This window comes from Trichoderma virens (genome assembly GCF_000170995.1).
Source record: "Trichoderma virens Gv29-8 chromosome Unknown TRIVIscaffold_5, whole genome shotgun sequence".
NCBI classification, from domain to species: Eukaryota; Fungi; Ascomycota; class Sordariomycetes; order Hypocreales; family Hypocreaceae; genus Trichoderma; species Trichoderma virens.
In genome coordinates, this window is record NW_014013744.1 from 2,757,668 (window position 1) to 2,779,994 (window position 22,327).

General features: G+C 45.2%; 9 protein-coding genes across 9 annotated transcripts; 4 read left to right on the forward strand and 5 right to left on the reverse strand.

Moving 5' to 3' along the window:
• Positions 1-1,180: 1,180 nt before the first annotated feature.
• Positions 1,181-1,879, forward strand: TRIVIDRAFT_215947 (uncharacterized protein; the record flags this gene model as incomplete). Its single annotated transcript, XM_014102778.1, has 1 exon — positions 1,181-1,879. The coding sequence occupies one exon, from the start codon at positions 1,258-1,260 to the stop codon at positions 1,699-1,701; it is 444 nt and encodes a 147-aa protein (XP_013958253.1).
• Positions 1,880-4,627: 2,748 nt separating this feature from the next.
• On the forward strand, positions 4,628-5,373 carry TRIVIDRAFT_45518 (glycoside hydrolase family 25 protein; the record flags this gene model as incomplete). The annotated part of the gene is made up of 2 exons (XM_014102779.1): positions 4,628-4,777; positions 4,837-5,373. The coding sequence occupies 2 exons, from the start codon at positions 4,628-4,630 to the stop codon at positions 5,371-5,373; spliced, it is 687 nt and encodes a 228-aa protein (XP_013958254.1).
• Positions 5,374-5,867: 494 nt separating this feature from the next.
• TRIVIDRAFT_45740 (uncharacterized protein) lies at positions 5,868-6,881 on the reverse strand (the record flags this gene model as incomplete). Its single annotated transcript, XM_014102780.1, has 1 exon — positions 5,868-6,881. The coding sequence occupies one exon, from the start codon at positions 6,879-6,881 to the stop codon at positions 5,868-5,870; it is 1,014 nt and encodes a 337-aa protein (XP_013958255.1).
• A 2,034-nt stretch (positions 6,882-8,915) lies between these two features.
• Positions 8,916-9,764, reverse strand: TRIVIDRAFT_221306 (uncharacterized protein; the record flags this gene model as incomplete). Its single annotated transcript, XM_014102781.1, has 3 exons — positions 8,916-9,050; positions 9,103-9,309; positions 9,363-9,764. 3 exons carry the CDS (start codon positions 9,762-9,764, stop codon positions 8,916-8,918), a joined length of 744 nt encoding a protein of 247 aa, XP_013958256.1.
• Positions 9,765-10,686: 922 nt separating this feature from the next.
• On the forward strand, positions 10,687-11,997 carry TRIVIDRAFT_221307 (uncharacterized protein; the record flags this gene model as incomplete). Its single annotated transcript, XM_014102782.1, has 1 exon — positions 10,687-11,997. The coding sequence occupies one exon, from the start codon at positions 10,687-10,689 to the stop codon at positions 11,995-11,997; it is 1,311 nt and encodes a 436-aa protein (XP_013958257.1).
• Positions 11,998-14,261: 2,264 nt separating this feature from the next.
• On the reverse strand, positions 14,262-16,031 carry TRIVIDRAFT_45948 (uncharacterized protein; the record flags this gene model as incomplete). Its single annotated transcript, XM_014102783.1, has 1 exon — positions 14,262-16,031. The coding sequence occupies one exon, from the start codon at positions 16,029-16,031 to the stop codon at positions 14,262-14,264; it is 1,770 nt and encodes a 589-aa protein (XP_013958258.1).
• An 806-nt stretch (positions 16,032-16,837) lies between these two features.
• TRIVIDRAFT_45942 (uncharacterized protein) lies at positions 16,838-17,881 on the reverse strand (the record flags this gene model as incomplete). The annotated part of the gene is made up of 1 exon (XM_014102784.1): positions 16,838-17,881. The coding sequence occupies one exon, from the start codon at positions 17,879-17,881 to the stop codon at positions 16,838-16,840; it is 1,044 nt and encodes a 347-aa protein (XP_013958259.1).
• Positions 17,882-18,372: 491 nt separating this feature from the next.
• TRIVIDRAFT_190921 (uncharacterized protein) lies at positions 18,373-19,884 on the reverse strand (the record flags this gene model as incomplete). Its single annotated transcript, XM_014102785.1, has 3 exons — positions 18,373-18,555; positions 18,592-19,760; positions 19,812-19,884. 3 exons carry the CDS (start codon positions 19,882-19,884, stop codon positions 18,373-18,375), a joined length of 1,425 nt encoding a protein of 474 aa, XP_013958260.1.
• A 636-nt stretch (positions 19,885-20,520) lies between these two features.
• Positions 20,521-22,315, forward strand: TRIVIDRAFT_45334 (uncharacterized protein; the record flags this gene model as incomplete). The annotated part of the gene is made up of 4 exons (XM_014102786.1): positions 20,521-20,896; positions 21,008-21,369; positions 21,430-22,186; positions 22,257-22,315. Coding segments are annotated over 4 exons (1,554 nt in total), but the record flags the coding sequence as incomplete, so codon positions are not given.
• Between the last annotated feature and the right edge of the window lie 12 nt (positions 22,316-22,327).

Here is a 22,327-nt window from a genome sequence, read left to right on the forward strand (position 1 = left end):
GAGCACAGAATAATCCGTATTACTGACATGACGAATGCAATCGCCGCACTGCGCCTACTACCGTGGTCACAGACTACCCGGATCCTCGGAGTCTGTTCTGCTCTGCTTGACTTCAAGTTGTCAATCTTGCAGGGAATGTATGCCGCCAGCAAAGACATGTGAGCTGTCGCCTTGGCTTGTCGATTGACGCGTCTCGTGCCGATCGGGTGTTGAGAAAGCATATTAATAACCTTGGTGGCTCGGCTTTCTATTTCTTCCGACAGGGGTTTACTCATAAAATTGCATAACGAGAACCTCCACTAATTGTACGGACATATTTAATCTAATGTTTTTTTGACCGCTAGACTTGATGCTCAAGGGAGCTGCTCTTGAGCAGCATGAATCGCTTAGGATCCAAGCCTCACCTGAGTACAGAGGAGCTTTTCGTAAACGCATTGATCTCCTGCGTAAGTTAGGGGTGGCGCTGCCAAATGTGGCAACCGTCTACTAATACTGGTTTGACCCCATTCCTAGAATACGAGCCGCGGTAGATGCATCCCTGGCGAGAAACCCCACATGCTTAACGCACATCATGAGATGGCCAAAGAGCTTAAGCTGTGTAAACCAACGGTTGAAGATCTGGCAACGTTACAGCTCGGCATCAGCAGCACAAATGACTGAATTGTAGCGCAAGACATTTGAGAGACATTACATCACTGAGCCGTGTACTCCGTAATATGTCTCTTGCTCATGTTATGTGTCATGTATTGAGACCTGGGATCGGCCCATCGCCGTTGGATATGTGGGATGACCCCCTGCATGCCATGCTGAATGGCGATGGCCAACTGTGTTGCATTGCCACCGCAACATCGGCAGACAGCCTTACCAGCAGGTCTCCATTCACGATACGAGATGATGCAAGGGTGCCGAGCCGCCGCTGCAAGCCGTGACCGCTTCCAGTAAGCTGCTCGGGTGATCGCAACCGATGAAGAACTCTCCCGACATCCCTGGAACAGGACAAAAGCCAAGTTTTCAGGTTCTAGAAGATATTCAGATTGCATTGGCATGAGTGTCTCTACTCCACTTGGATTGGCTCCCTACCTATTACTAAAGTATACGAGCGCAACTCATACAAGTATATAAAGAGAGCAGCCACGCCCGTTGCCCATCTGTCTTGTCTCTTGTCCATCACCATCTCACCCATCTCCTACTTTGCTACCACAAACCAACACTGACTCAAAACAAGTCCTTATATACAGACACCTATAATCAGCCACCATGCAAATCACCAAGACTCTCGTCGCTACCCTCTTCGCCGCCTCCACTGCCTTCGCGGCTCCTACTCCTGCGGACAAGTCCATGATGGCCGCTGTTCCCGAGTGGACAATTACCAACCTGAAGCGAGTGTGCAATGCTGGCAACACTTCCTGCACCTGGACCTTTGGCGTTGACACTCATCTCGCCACTGCCACTTCTTGCACATATGTTGTCAAGGCAAATGCCAACGCTTCCCAGGCCAGCGGCGGCCCTGTCACATGTGGTCCTTACACCATTACATCCAGCTGGAGTGGACAGTTTGGCCCCAACAACGGCTTCACCACTTTTGCTGTTACCGATTTCTCCAAGAAGCTCATCGTCTGGCCTGCCTATACCGATGTCCAAGTCCAGGCTGGCAAGGTCGTTTCTCCCAACCAGAGCTATGCCCCCGCCAACTTGCCATAAATGAGGAGAATTTGTTTTCGATTTGCTTTTTAAATGGTCTATTTACTCCCAACGGAACAATCAGGGGCAATTGGATACGGCGTTAAATCAGCCACGGGGAAATAAATATGTACCACGAAACTTAAGCTTAATGTAATAATGATTGACTATAATAATACATCATATTTATTATGTGCCTCCTCTGTTCACTATAATCTTTACCACTTGTCTCCTACAAACCGATCGTATGCTGCAATTGGATATTAAACTCCTCGGTCCGCGTTTATCGTTAAGCCATCAACGCCCATATCCATATTGTTTGCATCTGCACGGATAAATCCGAAAAGCCACACTCGAGCGCAATAAACCTTTCACACGTTTAGATTCTCGATTGACTCAGTTATACTCCACCTTGGTGGTCTAACTGTATTTAACTCACGGTTTATTAAGCTATTCTATGCAAAATCTAAGAGGATACGACGCCATGTGGCATTATAAAATTCACAAGCTCGAGGGATCCAAAGAATACGATATCTTCCATCGAATTACTTCAGAAAAAAATTGTGCTTTTTTTACTTTGGAAATAAATTTTTACCGGAAGGAGGTATAAATTTCGAGAGCTTTCCTGTTTGCAATTCCTACTCCCTGCGATCTCTTCTATACAGACTCTCCACATTCAGCTGCACACAAACAACTCACTCTGTTACAATGCTTGGAAATTGATAACAGTGAAAATGAGACGTTTTGTATTTTTTCCACGTATTGAAACGCCGGATGGAAATCTGGCCTTAGCCAGAAATGAGAATAGCCGCATCCCACGTCGCTATTCCATCAATGACAATGCTGTTCTTCGCCGCCGTTCCCACGCCCCCTTACCGCCGTTGATGATAGCCAACATATATTTCCCAGTGCGGGACCAGCAACGAGAAGGAAGTGCGCAAGATAATGGCAACGACTCACGGTCAAATCAGATCCAACAATATGCTCCTGCTACAACAGGATCTGGAAGAACAATAGTAGTCCAGCGGGGATCACAGATCTCGGTAACTGAAACGGACGATATTACTACTAGTATCCTCTCTCGCGAAAACAAGAAATACAACCCACACGACCCTAAAACTACAATTACCTATGATTACTCGCGCCGATGTCCACTTATAACAACAGTATTCACCTCTCTTCTTTTCGTGGGTGTGCTGTTGGTATGCTCCTATGAATCCTAGAGAGAAGGATGTGGGCGGAGATGGATTATATCTTGCTTCGCACGTTTAAAGTTTTTATATATACACTTCGGTTGCTCGAATAGGCTTAGAAGGGATCGCTGCCTCGTGTTATTCTGTTGATCACGATTATGGACCTATTCAATGTCAGGCGCCTAGAAGCTAGAATGCTGAAAGGAAGCGCCTAGTTCCCAGCTAGAGCTTTGTGGCTTGAAAGGGACTTATAAAAGAAGAGGTTTCCCTCTTTATTGAACAGAGGTTCAGAGATAAATACAGTCATTATTGAATACCTAACGGCGGTTTAGTAGCTGATTCACTGCCTGTTCCCTTCTTTGACTCCATCACTCTTCTCTTTGTGCTCCAGCTTTCTGACATTCAACTTCAACAACGATTCGATTATGATGATTTGGTGCAAAATACTTCACAATATGGCGCTTAAGCTTTCAATTCCAGTTTTCCCATTTATTTAAGCCTTGATGCTGTGACATATTTTTTATCCGACTCCCATCTCTCTATAGAGAATGACGGAGATCTGGTGAGATGCCTGTGCTACTTGAAATGGGTGGGAAACCTGTGAGGCGATCTTTAAATCTATGGTTTGGTTAAGTATTGCAGGCGAAACAAAAATGTCTAAATCTGTACACCGACGACCAACTTCCGGTGTTGTCATCGGCCGGTGCAAAAGCGGATACGCGGCAGACAGTTTGCTTTTGCTACTGCCTTTGGCGGAAATAATATCCGTCATTTGTTCTTGGCCGCTGTCGTAAGTCGCCATTGGACGAACAGCTACGCGATTTCAGGAACGTGAAGCCCATTTTAGCCCCCAACTTGATGCAACTCAGAGCATCCGTACGCATCCAATTGGCCTGGTGGTGTCTATTTTGTTGTGGATCCTGGCGCTACGCCATGAAGAGGAAGCAGTGCGCAGCACATGGATGCGAGGAATAAGGATAAGGATGGAAAGACGATGGCCCGATCGACTCAAACTGCCGAAGAGGCGTAGTTTGACAAATATGTAGCGTAGAGACTATGTATTATCGAGAGAAGCAACATAATACATCCATGCATATGACTTTCTTTCGAGGACCAAGGGCATTCAATTTACTAATGTTTCAAATTGGGACATGTTTCAATTAGTCGATGCTTCTATAGATACTAGGTGCCTTGTGTGATCGACGCGCACGCCTTTACTCATGCGCCGGCGCCTCAACTTGGCGCCTTTTCAGCCGGTTTTCCCAAGCACATCACCTACCGAACTTGACCAAGGGCCCTATGCAAGGACCCATTCATAGCCAGGGATCAAGTTCAGCTCTTAGCTATTCGCCGATCATGAGTGGTTGTGTCGCACTCAATGGCGGGGGATCAATACCCAGAGCTCTAACACACGGGGATCAAATGGAGAATTTGATGCGTTGAGCGAGCCAGTTGAGAGACGCTGGCCGTTCACCCCGGTCCTCCATCCAAGTACAAGTTGCATAATAGATGACGAAATCTGATCCCATCTATTTATAGTGAAATGGCATGATACTGAGACATTTGGGCCTTTTGTACTCCGTACATCAAGATCCTCGTAGAGAGGGTTACATTCGCGCTTCTAGCTAGGAAGTCTTTGAGTATATAAGATCCCTTCATGTATCCGTAGTTCGATAAGTCAAAGAACATCTCATTCTAGATCCTATTGGAAAAAACCGAACGGACCACAGATCTAAGATTTTTTTTTTTTTACAATGAAGTCTCTTGCTTCCATTGCCGTCGGGGTGGCGGCTTTAGCCTCCGTCGCTAATGCATCTGTTAAAGGATTCGACATATCTAATTATCAGCCTAATGTTGATTTTGCCAAGGCATACTCTGATGGCGCCCGCTTCGTTATCATCAAGGTTCGCATTGGTAACTTGCCATCATGGTGTTATAGAAGACTAATATTTCTCGTCCTTAGGCCACCGAGGGTACCACTTACATTGATCCCACCTTCAGTGATCATTATACCAAAGCCACCAATGCTGGATTCATCCGTGGTGGTTATCATTTTGCGCACCCTGGATCTTCCTCTGGTGCCGCTCAAGCCAACTATTTCCTCCAACACGGGGGAGGTTGGTCTTCTGATGGCATTACTCTGCCTGGAATGCTTGACCTTGAGTATGCCCCCAGTGGCGACAGCTGCTACGGTTTGAGCGCCAGTGCCATGGTAAGCTGGATTAATGACTTTCTCAACACTTACCACGCCGCCACTTCTCAATATCCTCTGATCTACACTTCCACAAGCTGGTGGCAACTGTGTACCGGAAACAATGGCTCGTTTGGCAACAAATCGCCTCTTGTCGTCGCGCGATATGCCAGCTCCGTGGGTACACTTCCCAATGGCTGGAGCTATTATACTATCTGGCAAAACAATGACGCAGCTCCTTGGGGTGGTGACTCTGATGTATTCAATGGAGATTTATCGCAGCTTCAAAAGATTGCTCGTGGAAGTTAAATATCCAATATTAAAGAAGAGCTACAATTCAGAAAACGACGTTTAATGGTGCACTGAGGTGATGGTTACATGGGTAGTTATATCTAGCTGTATAGATAGAGCTGCTAATAACTGATTAATACGGAGCAGACTACCAATGGGCTACTATGAGCCTAGATACCTTTTATGTTGAAGAGCGATATTTTACAAGACCTGTAAATCCATGGTTTATCTATGTATTTACTTCCTTCTCACACAGGCCTGACTCTTATCCACGTCATGCCTCACGTCAGCTGAGTACTAGCGATGAAGAACCATTTTCTTGCCTGCAGGTTTCGTGGCAATTTAGAATGAATACTCAGATTTTCATATTAATACGTGCGTCGATAATACTAGATGATAATAGAAAACAAAAATTGGCAAGGGTAACCGGTCTAAATCAACTTTCAACGAAATAGTGCTATGCCAGTCACACGCCAGTATGGTTTTAATCAGCCATGCTGAAGTCTATGCAGTTAGCGACTGATTTTTTCCAGTGATAAGTCGTACAACTTTGCTGCAGCCTTTTCATCATAGGCCCACTCGGCATGTCCTGGATCAATCATCTTCCAGCCCTTCTTCAGCGGCTCGCTGAAGCGATTTCTCTCACAGTATTTCCCACCTTGGCTTTCTAGATCCCTGCTTACAGCAGCCCATACAGATGTTGAGGCACCCTGCGCGGCATTCATCATGGTGTTGAGCGTCGCCATGGGGCCAGATTTGATTACAACGAGCCAGTCCTTGACATCCCACTGACTCGGTGCCTGCAATCCCGTTCGAATACCACCGGGGTGGACACTCCATGCATGAAGTCCCTGCGCGCCATATCGTCTCTCGATCTCGCTAGCAGTGTAAACATTTGCCAATTTACTTTGACCATATGCGACCGATGGCACGTATTTTCGGCTTTCCCAATTCAAATCTGAAAAGTCCATTGGAGCGTTTCTGTGGGCGGTGGAAGAAACGATAATGGCACGAGAGCAAAAGTCTGGGGTGGATGATGCTAGGAGCATCGGCCTGAGAAGTTCGAAGAGGAGAAAGTGAGACAGGTGGTTTGTTCCCCAGTGCTTTTCGAAGCCATCTCGCGTTCGACCGAACGGAACGTGACGAATACCAGCGTTTTCGATGAGAATGTTGAGAGTGCTGCTCTTTGACTTGAACTCATTGACGCAAGATCGAACGCTGTCGAAGGATTCGAGATCCAACTTGAGAAGGTGAACGCGATCACCGCTGAGAATATCGCCAAGCGCGTCCTCTGCCTTTTCCAAATTGCGGGCGGTGACAAAAACCGTTGCTCCCGTTGCCTTCATTGCTCTCGCTGTCTCAATTCCTAATCCAGAAGAGCATCCCGTAATGAACACGACCTTATTGCTCATATTACCCTCTCTTTGCTCGTCTTTGATAATCTGTAGGGCAGTAGGCCGTGCGTCGCCGGGGCCATGCTGGTTGGCATGGGCTTCCGAGTAACGACTCGTTGCCACGGTGGTCATTGTGTTTATAAGAAGAAAATGGGATTCGTGTGGACAAGAATTTGTTTAAGTCGTTGCTATTGCTATCGCTGCCGCGGTTGTCTCTGATCGGTTGACTTACTTCTCAGATGTCGGTCCTGAAGTAGCGAGGGTTTATATATTTCGAAGGTAGTCTCCATCGTGGCAACATTCACATGAAGCTGACTGACTTTTACTTGTCTCGGGAGCGAATAGATGACATTGTGCAAGGTACCTGAAGATAAAGCCTCCGTGGTACGAAATATCCTGTTTGGCAATACGATGGCTGTCGTAATCTCAAATAGGAAATTCTGCTGACGAGAGGAAACGCCAGCGCTACCACCAAAAATTCGTGCTGTAGATTCGCTACTACTACCTCTACGCGGAAATAAAGAATGCAGCCGTTTATCTCCTTATTCCAGGACTCGCCTAAGCATTGGCGAACTAAGCAAGCCTCGAATTCCGCTTTTAGGGTTGTTGCTACGCCATGATTTATAGAGAATTCGAAGAGGTTACTCACTGTGGTAAATAACTTGTTGACGCTGCGAAATGTATTTTTTTAAGGAGGCAAAGCAACGTGACGAGACAGTTGAAGCATATGAATACTTCCCTTACCTGAACGTATGGAGAGCAGGCAGACGGCGAAGAAAAAAAAATATTAGTCAACAGGGGAGAAGATCTCTCTCTACGTGGAGAAAAAAATTAAATAGCAACTGGGGGCAATTGCTCCCGGCAGGGCTTGAACCTGCGACCTTCGCATTACCAAAGCTAGATAAGGCATCTAGTATTAGTACGAAGCTCTAACCAACTGAGCTACGGAAGCTATTTCGTTGAGATGAAACCTGATATACACTCACTATATTTTTCCATTCTCTGACCTGTGTTCAACCCTGTTGCTTTGCCAGCCACCTTTCCCATCTCTCAGCACCGCACCTGTACATATAAAACTGTCTGGCTATATTTAGACTGCTGTACAGTACTTTTACTTCTATTAGAAGTTTGCTCATTTTTGTTCATTTTTTTAAACAATATGTAGTCGAATTACAAACCGTTACGTACCTATAACACATTCGTATATCCGGCCCTTTAATGGAGAAGCGTTGAGACGCCTGATATCATAACGCTGCCTTTCTCAACGTAAACCAAATTCCTTTGAAAGAGATCTTCAAGTAAGCCTAATCTATGCATAGAGTAGCCCATAAAACCTTTGCAGATAGCATCCTCCAAAACACCAATGGAGTTAATCAAGCCCTCAGCAAACCAAACGGGAAATAGCCCACCATAGTGTTAAATAGATGTTCTCTTATAGTGATACGTTTCTACGCCAGCGACTTATACTATATAATAATATTTATCATTTATTTCCCACTGGTGCTAGTTAAGATTGCTGATCTGCGCTTAATATAGGTAACATGTCTCATAACGACGGTCCTAAAAGACAAACAAACTTTGATCTATTTGTACCAGTACTCCGTACACGATCAACAAATCGAGTGAATAGAAGCTCCGAACCAGATAACCCTGCCTATATACGACTAGGCTGGGTATAAAACCACTTGTAGAATCTTGGAAATAGGGGCAGGCACCATATAGGAAGCGTTAGTACCTAGGCGTACAGGAGTTAGTCCAGCTATAGTGAAGAAGGCACGGATGACTGTGGTGAATATTATCTAAAACGAGTGATTCTGTGACCTTTAATCTTAAAAAATAAAAGTTTTTCGCAATAGTATTTCCCAAGGTAGGGGTTATATGCAATCAATGGTCAATTTTTTCGAGCAGCCTTCTTCAGTATAGTATAGAAAATTTCCTATGTCTCAATATTTAAAACAATTCTTTGGGAAAATTGCACAAGTCAAAACACACAAGCTAAAGCAACATACAAGCTAAAATGTTATACTCCGTCTATTTCCAATCATGTATCAATAAATCTGTCGGGGAATAATGCAATCATCACCTCCTACTCCGTAACGCTAGTTCCATTCTCCTCGGCTATAAATCATCCCTTAATGACACCCGTCAGACTGATGTGTCTTCTGCCTAAGCTGAACCCGTAACCGTAACAATCTGCCTATACCGTCGCTGCTTCTTTTCAATGCTTCGAGAGATGAAGAAGAGGATAAGACAAGTAATCTCGATCACTGCTGCTATAATGATAGCATAGAAGCTATAGTTCTGCGTCGGGGATTAGCAGAATGAACTCTACGCGCTAGATTTTTAAACATACCAGTTCAACGCACAGAGGCTCGAAGCTAACTTTGGAGCTGTTCCAAGTCTCATGGGTGCATGACCATGACCAGATGTCCCAGTGCTTTTTGCCTCTGGCGTTGTCAACCTTGTAGTAGACAACGGCGGCGATCCATGCGACAATGGAGAATATGGACGTCAGTGCAACAACCCAGGGGTAGAGCTTGATATATCGTAGGGCGCGAGTCTAGTATTATTCCATTAGGAGGATAGACACGGAGGGCACAGAAGCCAACTTACACCGCCACATAGCGTTATCAAGGACGAGATATGAATGGCACTCGCGATGACACCCGCGCCGATATTCACCCAAGTTGGCCACAGATCCATCTGAGCGGCCCACGCGCGCATACGGAACCCGGTCTGGGGATTTTGAACTGTCTCGTCGCGCGACTGGTCCCAAACACGAGCCACATGTGATTGCACACCAATAATGGAAATCGCAAAAGCTAGTGCTAGAAGGCGCAGAACAATGCGCACAGAATCTAGAACTTGTTTGCTTCGCTCCTCCTTCTGTTTGGCGTTACGCGTGGTGATGCGTTGTTGGCGCAACTTTTCAGCATGAACGGCATCGTGCTCCGCGCTGTGCGGCCGACTGTATGGCTCATACGCCGTAGGCAGATTTAGTTGACTGGAATGCATTATTCGCGATGCAGTTTGTGTTCGCTAGATTACAGCGATAGGTAAAACGAGAAAGTTTGAACTGAGTGTCACTTGGCAACAGACAATAGAGTTGCCTGCAGCTGCTGAGATGAAATACCTACTCTCGAATCTTACTTGGTGGCTATGCAAAACACTTGTGAAAAATTACAAACGTAAGCTTAATACAAACTCACCTTTTCTGCCATTGAATGGGCCTTGCTGTATGGAGTATTATTAGCATTACAAAGTAAGCAACACTATTTATTCATAGTCAATCATGCTTTGTTCTTATGGTTCGACGTGAATATACTGTACAGAGTACAATTGGGGTGGAATTCACGAGGCTAGTCTTTCTTTAGTGTGCTTATAGGTTCAAGCTCATAAGCATTTATTATTTTTAGGGGCTTACCAATTCTTTTAGTGTGAATTGAGTGTAACAGGAGTAGTTGGTGAGAAACATGCAACCCCGAAAGCGGTTTAATCTATCACAATCCCAGTCTTGTACAAGAGTCTGCTTGATACTATAAATAGTTCAAGCTTATAATTAAGTAATTCTGGTGACTGCGTTCTCGTGCTCATTCACGGACGGACGTTGCACTTCCGGAGGCTGCGCCTGGGGGCGGATACTCACATTTCAGGTTTGTGGAGTTGCATCCTATTGTCGTCCATCACTAAAATTCTGCTTACATTTAGTTTGTACTAGCTAAACTGATACGACTTAGAATACTTTAAGGTTGGTCAGCATTATTTATCGAAGCAGTTCTAGCAACTTTGCAACAATTTACATAGAGCAACCTACTCCCTTTATACCCTAGTTACCACTTAATCGCATCCTTCCAAGTCTCGTAATTCCCAGTCCTCTGGGGAACAAACACACTGGGAAGCAGACAAGTGTCCAACTTCATTATTCTCTGCTGCAACCATGCTGCTCAGAGCCTCATGCCTTCTTGTCGCCGTCACGGGCGTGGCCGCTGACCTGTGCATCATTGGCCCTACACCAGTGACTGCCTGTGGGCCTGGGGATGTCAACAAGGCGAACTGGGACAAATTTGGCATCGATAACTTCGTGTTTGCCATGATCCGGACTTTTGGAACTTCAGACAACTTCCCAAAGTTTATCCTATCACAATTAGCGCCAAAGGGTCAAGAGGGCGTAAACGCCAACTTCGACTGCTCAAATATTGAAGACCCGACCAATTGCAAAATTAACGGCGTATTAAACCCCGATGGTGGAAATTGTATATTCAACAACCTTGGGAATACCGTCTGCTTGGACTTTACTTCCCCTGAGGCCGGTTTCCTAGCAGCCAACTGGATCAATCAGTACGACGGCTTGCGTTCACACTTCCTTGCGGTCCGTCAGGCCGCTGACAATCTGAATAATGAAAACTTCATCAGTAATATGGTCGACAAGCTGGCGCCGCAGAAGCAGCCCATCGCTCCAGCTGTCTTCGGACTCATCGCTGACTTAATCGTCGACATTTTACCCGTTGGTGGTGAGGTCAAGGCTGCCACCACGTTCATAAAGAAGTTTAAGATTATCCGAAAAGCCACCAAAAAGGATATCAAGGACGATGGAAAGGACATAATCAGCATCTTAGAGTCAAATAGCGACATCGACAAGCAGGCTGCGGCGACCAAGGACACCCTCAGCCAACAATTAGAGGCCATTGTCACTGGCACGCAGCAGCGTATGAGAGATCTTGTCCAACAGGTGTTTGGACCCAACCAGGATCCGACCACTGTCGATGATGATGACATTGTCAACACTGTCGCCTTCATCAATACCTACCACGGCGGGTTCCTGGACGACGTCCCTTCGGTTTCTGATCTTGTCCCCCAAATGGAGAAGCAGATGAAGACATGGATCGCCTCCCAAATCATCAATATCCTTGGATATGCCTTGTTTATTGATAGTACCCCGCTAGCAGATCCTCCCGGACAACCTGGTACTGTCTGTAATGCAGAGGGAGGTATCCCAGTCAGTGGAGGATGTGGTTTATTCCGCATTGGCGCTGTTGTAGGTTCTGGGAACGTCATCGATGGCGCGCAGAAGGCCAACGATATCTTTGCTCTAAATGATCTTGGGATTAACATGAACGACGTCGTCAACAATGCAAGAGGCTGTCCCCAAGGCAACACTGTCGACTTTGAGGGCTTTTTGGAGATGGATGACACGAACCCGTTACCTAACTGCATGTTCACGTTCCCAGTCCAAGACGTCAAACTATAATCTTGGAAGCGGAGTTGGTCCTTTTATTGGAGAATTGGTATTATAAAGGGTTTCTTTATTTATGTTTTTTACATTATCAGCTTCATACCCGAACTCGCGTCCACGAGAGCCTTTGTTATTTTAGAGTGCGGATGTCCTTCTAGTTTGGGAACTGTAAATAGGATCTACATACATAGTACTAGAATACTTTAGGCAGAGTAAGCTATAAAAGCCATTTATTGCTTAAAGATGAGATCCTTACGCCACAAGATATAAGCATATCACAGAGGATTGCGGTGACGATTATGAGAATTATGAGTATCATAAGCGTCACGCGAACGAAGAAACTATATGAAGTATGGAAGACGTGGGAGTGCAAACTAAGATTTCAATGGTCGGTATAAGAATTCTCACTGGTATCGACTTCCTACATCTTCAGTTGGAATCATTGGCAAATTTTGAATGGGGTAGTGAGCTCTATCCAGCTTGGCGCCCAAAAAAAAGGACAGACAGCTAATAGACTAAAATACATATGTGTGCCCAGGGGTTGGTAGCCCAATGCCCCTTTATAGCATGAATTATATAGGCACAAGTTGTCTAATAGTATGAAACTGAGTGACTAAGATAGAGAATGCTCTATCAATATCAATGAAAAGCCCGTAGCTCATTGACAACGACATTAGTCCACCTCGTACACCAAACTTGACATATTCAACGCCTATGAACTCTCCGCTATCAATGGAAAAAATTATCTCAACCAGCGAATAAGGCTATCCCTAAAAGTGCCAAGCTAGCTTTTTAGATGGAGGCGACGCCTAATTCAGATGTTCAGCTGCGATGTGACAGGTGCAGGATTTGAAATTGTCCAATCAAGATCACAGTTGATCACTTCTGCGCACTACGCTGCCACGTAACAAACGAGGGGTAGTTTTGCTCAGGTGGAGGGGCATCGATACGCAATTACCATTACGGTTTGACATGCGTATGTTGAAGATAGCTCTAGTGGAAACTATATAAAGATGAAATTTAGCCTCACTCAATTTTCTCAGTACACTCTTTCCAACAATATCGATGTGTTAAGCAAAAGACGCTTTGGGACCATCTAAATAACCTGCTTAAAAATGTGTGAGTCCAAGCCTTCAATACTAGCCGACTAATGGCATTAGTGCGATCTCGCATTCTGAAACTTGTTTAATGCTGATACGAACTCACTCATTGTACGCAGCGATATTTATACACAACACAACAGGTGAACCACTTTACCTCTTCCCAGGTAAAAATGATCTGATTGATCCGCCATCCCAAATTGATACAGGCGATACTGCAGAGCTGCGTTACCACCCCGGAAAAGCCACGGCGTGTAATTATGGGAACAAAAAGGGGAACGAGATTTTTGTTGGGCTAGGGAGCCCACAGAACGGAAATGAAGTACTCAATGTACATGGGTATACGGTTACACTTGAGGGGTTTCTCCAAACTGGTGAGGAGACTTATAGGATTGCAATGCAGTAACTGTGGTTAGACCGTTGAGTTAAATTGAAGGATCTATAAGAAGAGTATCAAAGCATATACTATTGTTTCTCCAATGCTATCTGTATGCTGTTAGTGTACTATAGCAAAAAATTAAGTTATACCAACCTCTAAACGACTACAGGGTCCACACATTGAAGCATTATTAAAGCAGATAGCATAAAATGAGCTGAGAAGATGATAACATAGTCCTGATAAATGCTATTTAATATGACTTGGATAACTCTGAATTGCTCTAGTATTTGTTTGATCGCCAAACTTCGCAGTTATCCTGAATAGTCCCTTATATTTATGATACTACTACTAAAGAACAGGAAGCTCTGGAAATGAAGAATTGTTCTGAAAGTAACAAGCTTTTTCCAAGATCAGCAATCTTATCTAGAGGAAGTTGAGGCTTTGGACAGCCGGTGTTTCATGGGAAAGCGAACAACATATGCTAGGAGACAGTATACGAGATAGCTGTATAGTACCTTCGCGGAGAATTGAGGCTTATCAGCCACATTAAGAGTGGTTGTAAATTATATTGGCTTGTCTAAAATAAAACAGGGCTGTAATCCCTAAAGTCTCTTCTTTTCCTCTTATGGTTCTCCAGCAGATCAGTATGGAAAATGAAACAGCGTCCTCCGAGCGTCCACACTATTACGCAACAGACGTATATCTTGCTACGACACTAAGCTAAGTACATGTAGATATAGAAAATAGAAGGTTATCAAAGTATATGACCATACATAATATGAGCAAAAAATATGCTATTATTAGATTACCTGGCCAACAACTTGTTGAATATCCTTAATATTATTATTTCTCCAAAGAGCAACTCCAGCAAATCCAAGAGCCCAAATTGCTGTACCGGCGACTAGCATCATTAATTGGGCATCACCATAAGCATGCTGAATAGCGAGTCTTGTTGCTGTACCCACGGGATAGCTGAGCTGGACTTCCAACATGCTATATATGCTGACAAGATTGGCCTGATCATCAGGCGGTAGATATTCAGCAAGCTTTGCAGGGAAAACCGATTGCCAGATGGCACCTGCAATTGTAAGGCCTATAGCACCACCAATAGATGAGAACATTGATAGGATGGCCATGACAACCGCAATATGTTGATGCGATGCAGCAGCCATCGCAGCCATTTGCGACGTAATGATAACAACTCCAGCGGCTATGGAGATGAATACTTGGCACATGATAATATAACCAATGTTCATGTTTGGCTGTCGGAAATGAATCATAAGGCCCATAAACAAAGTGTAGATAGGTATAGCACCATAAAGCGTAAGGGCTTTGAATCGACCGGTGTACCGGATAACTACGCCTGCGGCAATTGCAAACAGGCTACTGCCAAGGCCATAGATTTGGACAACGTAGCTGGCTTCGGTGACAGTTAGGCCATTAACAACCATGAGAAAAGAGCTAAAAAAGCTGTTCCAGCAAAAGAAGCTGATAAAAAGGACCATGCCGAGTGCGCACGCGCCAATCATATTCCGATCAAGGAGCAGCGAGTAAGGGATGAACGTGACGGGGGCAAAGAACCTCTCCCATAATGCAAATGCCACCATAAGAGCAAACCCAAAGACCAGCAAACAAATAATAAGCGGCGATCGCCATCCCAGAGGTTGCAGTGCGTAGAGATTGAATGGCAAAAGGAAAAGAGCCAAGCCAGCGGTTAATAAAAGCAGACCAAAAGCATCGAACTCACGGCAGTAATGGAGGAATAATTGCCAAGGTGCTTTTGTTTGTTGTTGTGTACTAGTGACGAAGCCTTGCTTTTTCGCCTTGAAGTAGTTGAACATCAATATGCCGAATAAAGGGAGACACATAGCAGGCACAATTATAGAAAAAGCACCAAAGCACCAGCGCCAGCCAGGACCATTGAGGAAAGCGCTCGAGATTGGACCGCCAAGCCAGGTAGTGATAATGTTAGGCGACGAAGTTAGGGCCGTCATCAGGCCACGGTTGTGCAATCTCGTTGTGTCGGCGACGAAAATATTCACGGTGTAGAGCAGCGCATTGTTGCCAACTGTCCAGAACACCTGCGCTGCGGCATACATTTCCACATTGGTAGTTGCCGCCATCATAATAAGGCCGATAGTGGTGATGAAAAGGGACATAGCATAGCCTTGAGGCCGGCCGAAGATGTCGAGTATCTTTGCAACAGTCAGGTTGCACACCCCTCCTATGATGCTGGCAAGGATGCCGACTGTAGGCGTGAGTGAATGTTGTTGGAAGGCTGAAGTGACAAAAGGATTCAGCGCTGCCTCGGCACCCTGTTGCATCAAAACAATAAAGTAGACGATCCAGATCAATATGTAGGCGACTATGAGAGAGGTTTTCGACCAAACTATGGCAATGGCCTCGACTCCCTGAACACCAGCCTGAGCATCTTGATGCACAGCAGCCTCTTTATCGCCGTCGTGCGGGGATTTGGTGTCACAGCCAACATCGTTTATTATTGCGGTTTTCTTTTCGTCGACATCTCCTTTGGTATCTGAGGATAAAGCCGGGTGCTGGATTTCACTCATATCTTTGGTATGGAGAGCAATGGGAAACAGTAGTACTGAACCTGAACACAAAAATCAAGCACAAACGAAGGCTGATAAGTAGTAGATGTTACAGCTTCTCTTTTAACGCGTGTTGGGACATAATGCGCGAGCAAAATAGCCAAGATAATAGGTCATTACACATCGATCTAGCTCATAGATGGGATAATTAGATATCTTTTCCAATATTGAATATCAAAGCAGTTAATAATAAATGTTGTATTACGTACTGTTATTAATTGCTTTATGATACTATTGTACAGTATCTTCCTTAACTATGGAGTACATACGAAGGATTCAATTCCTTGGCTTCCTCCCTTGCATATCTAGCCCTTGTCCTACATTGCACCAATAGTAATTAGCTCAATTTAGCTCTCTGAATACGCTTGGTAATTACCTCCATAGAACTACACACATCACAGGTTTTGTATTTTTTTATTCAGTTTTAGCCCTTTTTCATTCCAATACTAGTATTTTACCGCCCACTACTAACAATTACCTCAATTTAACTCCCTCACCAAGTCTGATACTGACTCTGATCAAGATACGAATTTTCTAATCTAGATGTTTAACGCATCAAATTGAAGCAGCTATACGAAGAACTGTACTCTATCTGTTTCCGGGCTATTCCAAAAAGATTCCTGAATTGATCCATGGCATGTGCCGAAATGATGGAGCTTTGAGGGTTTAAGCAATTCGTATTGGTGAAGCTACCTAAAGAAAGCATAGATACACATACCTAGCTACAATAGCGGATGTGTTACTTTTGTATTTGTCAGGTGGTCTGTTTAGCGCATCATAATTCTTCTTATCCAAGTTTGCTTTGCAGCAACTGCAGCGTGAATAAGTGGCACTCTAGGATTATCCATTCCATCGAATAAGTGAAAGGCTCCCGGCCAGATGTGCAATTCGCAAGTTGAACCACATCGCCACATGTTTGTAGCATACAGCACTGCAGGGTCGCGAAATACCTCGCACTCAGCAGCGTCGATGTAGGTTGATGGAAGATTTGCCAGGTCTTCTGCTCGGGAGGGCGATTGATATTGTGATACCTTGTCTGTCCCTCTGTCTTCCCCAAGAACATAGTCCCATGCCATGCGGTTCGACACACCACACCAAGGACTGCCATATTCAAACTGCTGATCCGAGACACTATCGCATCGATCATCAAGCATTGGAGACAGTAGCATCTGGCCCTTGATGGGAATTGCTGGCGATTTTCTGTCCCGGGCCATCAAACATAATGCTGCTGCCAGAGCTCCCCCGCCGGAAACACCCCATATAACAATCTTGGCTGCGTCAATACCAATGGCGGCCGCGTTCTCAGAGGCCCAAACGAGCCCAGTGTAGCAATCTTCTGCAGGCCCCGGGGCCCGAGTCTCTGGTGCAAGGCGATACTCGACTGATATGACAATGCATTCGATACCCTTCAGGATGTCCAATAGTTCAGTAACTCCAGAAAACCGATCCCCAGCAATCATTCCTCCTCCATGTATGTGGTATAACGCCGGCAGGGCCGCCGAAGTTGGCTCCTTTGGTGCAAATACAGATAGAATCACGCTGGTGCCGTTAGGCCCAGGAGCAATATGCTCGGTATGCTTTAGATGCGGTGCTTTTGCAATGATAGCATCTGAATGATAGTTATTTGTTTCGCTATTCTCACTATTAGAGAGACCGCGCATAAGACGAAGATCCACTTCCTCAGGGAGAAGCCATGAATCAATGATGGGCACGAGAGCGGAATCAATAATTGGCCGGGGAATCTTGATTCTCGAATCTAGATCTGCCGCCCGAGAGTAGGGAAATGGATATGGCAATGGGTTTTGGGCCATTTGAAGAAGTTATGAAATTGCTTTGCTGCGCTCGGAATTCTGCTGCCACTCTGCCCTAGATGCTGCCAGGATGGTAGCGGGTGAAAGAACGTTGGGCCACTGGTATAAATAGTTATCCAGCGCTTGGCAGTAGAAAATGTGGGAACCTCGCTATCTTTATGGACCTACAAGACGCCTTGCTGATTCGTGTTGCAGATTTTACCGGGTTATCTGTTACTTATTACGTGTGTTTGAAGTCTTTCGAGAGAATATAACATTGGGCATACAAGAGACTGGTTCCTTGGGCTCTCGGTTAAGTTACAGTTGTATCACGATTTGGCATACATGAAAACACGGGAAATTCAGTCTCGAAAACATTACAGTGACGTGCTAATGAGCCTGTCCATCGCTAATTAGACTTGGCTCATTAGTTACATGTATTTGTTCCAAGGCGTTGTTAGCTGTTCATTAACCCTGAATTTGGATAAACACTAATTTCTCTTTCCCCCCTCTTATTCCAGCTCTTCGAAATTCTTCCTGATCTCCTGTTTGAACCTCTCTACAAAGTCATCATCAAGTACACCGTCCTGCCAACTAAAACCTACTGTCATTGAGCCATCCCCTCCGGTGGCGACACTGGCAGTCATTGCAGCTCCAGTGGCCAAAGAGCTTCGGCTGAGTAGCACTTTTCCTACCTGCCAAAGAGGCGCAACCTTTGTCTCGGCAGTAACTGCAGAAAAGACTCCGACGTTGGTAACTTCAAACGCAGCGTCGCGAGTCTTTCCAACCATTGAACTGAAGATACTAGAGACATCTGGTATAGTTTGAAGCACAGAAACGGATGTGTAAGGTTCTCCAGATGGTGAGACGTCTTCCAGGTAGCATCTAATTCCCTTTGATGCTTGCTGAGCTCCGATCCAGATATTGTGTGTCGAGGTGGGGGCTTGAGAATCTTGATTAGCCCGCGTGAAGCGCACTCTGGTGGCATCAAAGTATGTGCCAATCGCAGCATTGGCACTTTCACCGGATAGTCGGAGCCATGGCCGTAGGTTGACTGGAATGATACATGTGAGTACCTCAACGGTGGGCGGAAGAATACTAAATAAGGCTGTAGCGATGATAGATGATATGACAGATGCTACAGACACCTCGTTTTCCCTGCATTTGCCAAAGAATAATTTGGAAGTGCTCGACGGTAGATGAAGAGACATCCAGCGAGACTTGCAAGGGTAGCGGATAGAGCTGCCCGTCCACTCATTAGAATTTGCCGAGGAGTGGATGGGGGGTTTGGGATTAATCGGAAGAGGATGCAATTCCTCGAGGGCCGGAAGCACTTGAGTATTTTCATGAAATACGACCCCTTTTCCACTTTGGAAACCAGAAGATGAAGACGAAGAAAGAGCCTCTAGCTCGTTGTAGAACGCCCTGTGGAACACCAAGCCAGAGACCCCATCACCAATAGCATGATGATAGATGAATATGGCGGTGAAATCTACATCTATCTTAGAGTTTCTTAGAATAATCAGGCGCCAGAATGGCAAAGAGCCATAGTCGGCTTTGAAGTCGGTGTTGTGCTGATCTTCAAGTATCGCATCAAGTTCTTTGTCTTCACCTTCATCAAGGCTATTCAAAGGTTTTGATCGTGTTATGAACTTGACGCTTCGATTGATATCGATTGAAGGAAGCGAGGCAAAGTAGGCATTGGGAGTGGCTTCATCGACAGGTACGGCAAATAGTATACGGTGCTTGCTAATCACAGCTGCAGCTGCAGTGTAGACGAGATTAGGTATGTCGGAGACAGCTACGGACGATGCCGTCGGAAGTTTGTAGTGGGCCGAGAGACCGACATTGTTGAAAAATCCCAAGTGATGGCAAGATGCGGACACTTGCTCAAGTTTGCCTGTGGTACCTCGTCAGAAGGGTCGTGATATTTCGTTGTGGATAGAACTACCTAATGCCCTTAGGCTTTTTAGCTGCTCAATATTCGTCATTCTAGTCGTGAGTCTGGAAAATGAATTCAGCATGATTAAAATTTTGGTCAATCATCTAAACCATGCAGCAAGAACCGATACATAGATAAATTTCTCAGCATTTTCACATGCGCGAACCCGCAGGCTAGCCTGCTTGGAAATGCATATGCCAATACAGTTTTCTACCTCAAATCTGCTCTAATCCTGGACAATGAATGGTATACCAAGAATCCACTAGTGCTGACTCGTAATAGTATGCCCACCAGCCCCATTCCTTCCAACATTATGACTTGTATGAGACAATACGGTTGAAGAGCTTTGCTGTAGGGACTTTCCGCGCAGACAAGACCTCATGGCAATCCTTCCCTGTAGAACGTGCTGGATTATTATGCTCTTGAAAGGGATATTCATTAGAAATTCAATCGTAGTTACTCTTCGCGTGTCTCCAATATGCATTAGTATGAGCTCCCTTATCTCCAAGCACATATAAACCCTTGTCCCAGTTAAGACCGAGCTTGTCCTACCTACCGCCCACATATTGTTTGACTCGACCTACCCACCAGCTTTGTACTAAATTCCAATACCAAATTATTGGTATATACAATTTCTTGAAGAGCTGATAAAATGTCTTCCAACCAAATGTCTCATATGAATCTCATGGAGGCAAACCCAATAGATGACAACCAAGCAATGACGACCGACAACTCTCTGGCAAGCACCTCGCAAACCGGCAGCAGAGTCCACGAAATATCTCGCCGCATATTAGATATAATTTTTGAGTATGCGCTCAATAAATTTGACGACTCAAAGGAAAGATTGGAGAGGGGTGCGGATAACTTCCTGTCACTCATTGCCAAGTTCGTCGCAACGGAAAAGCGTGTACAAACATGCCTGCCCGCCTTTCCCTTCAAATCTGCAAATAAGATCTACAAGGTCCTCGGAAGCCTGCCAGATAAGGCTGAGGAGCTAGCACTCGGCCGGTTGAATACCATGTGCGCACGTATACAAGAAGTCTACTCGCCAGGAGCCCAAGTCACCATCATATCAGATGGTATTACGTACAATGGTATGTTGCTAGCTCTCAATATTTTCAGTTCAACTTGCATTCATCAGACCTATGGCTAATGCTGCCGCCAAATATCGCATTTTCTAGACCTACTGTGCATATCTGATCAAGATACTTGGGCTTATGGAGAGTCACTACGAGAGATGGCTGCCGAGAAACAGTTTGACTATATTAGTTTTGCTCGAATGAAGGATCTTCTTGATTTCCCTTCACCTGAAAAGATGACCGAGATCATCTACGTCGCTAACTGTACTGCTTTCCGCCGACTACTCCTGAATCAGTACGGCAGAGACGATCTGGATATAGACCACGAAATTGCAACAAATGCGGATACAAAGTTAACATATCTCGGATACAAGAGATTTTTGGAATCTGATTTGAAGCATATATTCCCTTGTGGCACTAATCGAACTGCAAACAAATATAAACGAGATTGTAAATATCTTGCTAAGCAGATGTTGATTCGAGGAGATGTAAGTGAAGAGGCTATCGTCTCTGATACGCGTCATGTCTAATGAATTAATGACTATTAGGCTTTCGGACGCGCAATCATGAATGCTTTCCCCAATTACTTGCGACTTTCTATTCATGAGTCAACAGGGTTGAACAAGCTTTCTATCTGCTTACTCAACACCAAGACTGGTTACACGACTCCATGGCATTGTAGTGTCGCTCAATTAGCCGATGGAGAGTGGATTAGCGCACCCATGGCTGAATTTAGCAAAGATGCTAGATTTGAGCTCATGTACGAAGACGGCCAGCCCAGCCACTTCAAACAGAAGCCTTGTGGACAAGATGCACTCGGCATCGGAGAGATGGCATCAGGCTACCTCCAAGAAGCCACACCACGCAGCGCTAGTGAATATTTCAGCGAAGCATCTACACCCTCTCTGGCTTCACCCAATCCGATCTCACAGAGCAACTCTCCTGTGTTCTCGCCGCGCAAGACTATGGCAGCTAGTGGAAGCATTACAGCAGAGTCCTCTTCGCCCCCTAGCCCTGCATCGAGTGGCGTGGAAGAATCGATCATTATCACGTTATCGAAAGATATCCATAGCTCTGCCCAAATCCCGTATGGCAAAAGACTCCTTCCTCAGATTATAGATAGGCTAGCAGCTGTTGAGCCAGAGCGTGTTGTGTTTTCGCTAGCATCACTCTCGGGTGATTCGCTGAAATTTGACGGAATTTCTGCCCGGGTGTTCAGCAAGGCTATTGACAAAACTGCCTGGTTGCTTAGTAGTCTGGTTGGAAAGCCTGACTCTATCCAACCTGTCGGCTACATCGGTCCACGTAAGTTGAGCTGTTTACTATTGACAACGTTTACCGTGAAGTGTTGGCACTGATTATACGGCTTGCAAAGATGATTTACGATACGTGCTGTTAACCTATGCATGTGTTAAAGTTGGATATGCGGTAAGTATCTTAACACCT